At 40.9% G+C, this 3,219-nt stretch overlaps 1 protein-coding gene across 4 annotated transcripts in view; it reads left to right on the top strand.

Annotated features, from left to right (window-relative positions):
• INPP4B (inositol polyphosphate-4-phosphatase type II B) overlaps window positions 1-3,219 on the top strand; it is a 464,775-nt gene that overhangs the window by 398,790 nt on the left and 62,766 nt on the right. For all 4 annotated transcript variants that reach the window (XM_006766076.2, XM_006766075.2, XM_006766072.2 and 1 more), the window contains 2 exons: window positions 1,384-1,507; window positions 3,004-3,121. In XM_006766076.2, the coding sequence (XP_006766139.1) occupies window positions 1,384-1,507; window positions 3,004-3,121 (242 nt within the window). The remainder of the gene's footprint in view (window positions 1-1,383; window positions 1,508-3,003; window positions 3,122-3,219) is intronic.

Genomic DNA, 3,219 nt, shown 5'->3' with positions numbered 1-3,219 from the left:
GGCCCATGGGATGATGTCCATCTGCTGGCTTAGGCCTGCTCCCTGGGGGATTGGGCCCAAGCTGGCAATCAAACATCCCTCTGGCAGCCTGGCAGCCTTTGGGGGATGTCCACTTGCCAGCGGGGAGCAGACCTAAGCTGCAGTAGGACATCCTTACTGCTGCTGAGGAGGCGGGAGAGGCTCCCACCACCACCGCTGTACTGGCATCCATCAGCCTGGCTTGTGGTTGAGCAGAGCTCCCCCTGTGGGAGTGCACTGACCACCAGGGGGCAGCTCCTGCATTGAGCATCTGCTCCCTGGTGGTCAGTGTGTGTCATAGTGACCAGTCATTCCCAGTTGTTCTGCTGCTAGGGTCAGTTTGCATATTACCCTTTTATTATATAGGATATATAGATATGAATCAAAAAGTACATAGAAATAGTTTATAAGATCTTAGTGTTTATTTCTTTAGAGGTGGCCAAGTCTCTGAAAGGTAGATGTAGAAATTTCAGAACAGAGAGTCTGTGAAGGAAAGGGTCACCCATGCTGTCATTGTATCATGCCTTGGGGTCTCTGTACAGAGCACAGTGGAAGGAAAGGGATAGTTGCCTTGCACTGCAGGTGGCCAGCTAGGACTGGCAAAGGGGCCTGTTTGCAACCCACTATTTATACAGCTCCTTCATGGGTTCCAGGATGGGGCCTCATTATGGTCTCTTCTTTTGTTTAGAAAATAAATTTGCCAGCAGGAAGGCTTGAACAGGAGGTTTGACAGGAACACCTCCTTTGCCTACACCCAACCAGATTCCATGACACCAAGGCCGGCCTCCATCACAGTGGCTATGCAGGGGCCTTCTTCTCCCCTCCTCCCTCCGCACCATGAGTTTTATAGGCAGCCACGGGGAGGGAGAGAGACAGAAGGCCTCTCTTTCTAAACATTTAAGACCAATGGAGTATTTTAACCAAACTGCCCCTGTCATGGATGCTCCAGTGACAAATGGAGCTATGTGCTCTGACTGATACACATTTCCTCATTGAGTATTTTCAATGATTCTATGAAATGAGTAGTCTTCTATTCTGTATGTGCAAAAAGTATTTTTTAAAATAATAATATGTGTACATTTTAAATATCTTCTAATTGTCTTACTGCTGGAAATGGCAGAGACAGGATTTGTAGTCATGTCAGCCTGACTCAGAGCCCATGCTCTTTCCTCCTCACAATGCCGCGTGCCCCAAGCCTTACTTGGTCAAAGACTGCCAACTGGTTTCAGCATAGATATGTAAATAGTTTTGTTAAATGTACTTGAGATTTTTTAATTAAATCTCTGATGCCTCAGAAGTCTTCAATATTTTTAAATTAAAGTTTGCTAACCCCTATCAATTTCTTCAATGATTTTTTTTTTTTAGCTTGCTGGATTGGTCTGTGGTTTTATCATCAAATTACACACAAGTTTGCATGACCCTGGCTTCCTACAGCAGCTTCACACGGTGGGATTGATAGTACAATATGAAGGACTGTTAAGTACATACAGTGAGTATGGATGGTTGGTACATGTGAAAGTCATACTCCTATTCATAGGATATTTGGTCCTTGGATTCCTCAGTTAAACATAAAAATGAAAGTAAAACTTTATTACATTAAAGCATTCCAGAAGTAATGTAACTTTTCATTCCTTGCATTCACTTTGTAACTGTACTCCCCTCCATTATGTTATGAAAATAGAATTATAAATTATTTCATAGTGGAGACCTAAGCAGCTATCTGGTTTTTTAATAGAAAAGGCTCTTTGCCAACATAGTTTCAAGAACTGGATTTTTAAAGTCCAACCCTCTAATACCTAGAACTGTACTGTTCAATTCGTAGCCTGGTATGGCTATTGAGCACTTGAAATTTATCTAGTTCAAATCAGTATGTATAAGACACGTATACCAGATTTAACAACTAGTTAAAAAGAGTTTTATATTAATAACTAATTATTTTATTTTGATTATATTGATTTACCAATGGAATTATATTTTAGAGATATTGAATTAAAATAAAATATATTATTAAAATGAATTTAACCTTTTTATTTTAATCTTTTAAAATATGACTACTGAGCCCTGGCTGGGCAGCTCAGTTGATTAGAGCATCCTCCTAATACGCCAAGGTTGTGGTTTGATTCCCCAGTCAGAGCACATACAAGAATCAAACAATGAATGCATAAATAAGTGGAATGACAAATTGATGTTTTTCTGTCTCTCTTTCTCTCTTTCTTTTCCTCGCTCTCTGAAATTGATAAATAAAAAGATTTCTGACTATCAGAAAATGGAAAATTACATATGTGGCTCACATTCTATTTCTATTGGGCAATGCTGATTAGAATGGCACTTGATTACCCCCTCCTTAGGCTTTATTTGCCAGTGTATTGAGATATGAAACTAGCATGAGCCTAGGTAGGATCTTCAATTCAGCCATTTCTATTATTTCTAGAAATCAAATATCAGTCCTGCCAATGAAAAGAAACTGCAGGACACTGTTTCATAGAACAGTCAAAACATCACTGCTGCCTCCCAGCAAATGAGCACATTCTTCCTTCCCTCAAAGGGCCCGTGAACTGCTGGAGTCCATTGGCATGGCTCTTATTTCACTGATGAAAACTTTCAGCCTCTGAGGAAAAGCATTGAGAATGGATTCGTTTCATTCAGAAACTCCTTTACTAAAATGCTAGAACAAATCCCAGCAGTGAGGTAGACTACCCAGGGACACTTTCTTCAAATAGAGTGTTTGTGCCTGGCTGGTGTGGCTCAGTGGTTGAGCATCAACCAATGAACCAGGAGGTCACGGTTCAATTCTCAGTCAGGGCACAAGCCTGGGTTACAGGCTCAATCCCTAGTAGGGGGTGTGCAGAAGGCAGCCGATCAATGATTCTCTCTCATCATTGAAGTTTCTATTTTTCTCTCCCTCCCCCTTCCTCTCTGAAATCAATAAAAATATATTTTTTAAAAAATAGTACACTTGTAACCAGGTTCCTTTCTCTCATTTAGGTGATGAAATCGGAATGCTGGAGGACATGGCTGTAGGCATTTCAGACTTGAAGAAAGTTGCATTTAAAATAATTGAAGCCAAATCCAATGATGTCTTGCCAGTTATAACAGGGAGACGGTAAGTGGTGCCCATTTCCCAAAGACCAAGCTTTGCTAGATATTTGAATTGGCTCTTGATGAAGGAGCTGAGGAGAAGTAAGGTTTGCTCTAATTTTT

The sequence above is a fragment of the Myotis davidii genome, unplaced genomic scaffold (genome assembly GCF_000327345.1).
Source record: "Myotis davidii unplaced genomic scaffold, ASM32734v1 scaffold436, whole genome shotgun sequence".
NCBI classification, from domain to species: Eukaryota; Metazoa; Chordata; class Mammalia; order Chiroptera; family Vespertilionidae; genus Myotis; species Myotis davidii.
Note: the sequence above shows the minus strand (reverse complement) of the source record. Positions and strands in the feature narration are given on the sequence as shown.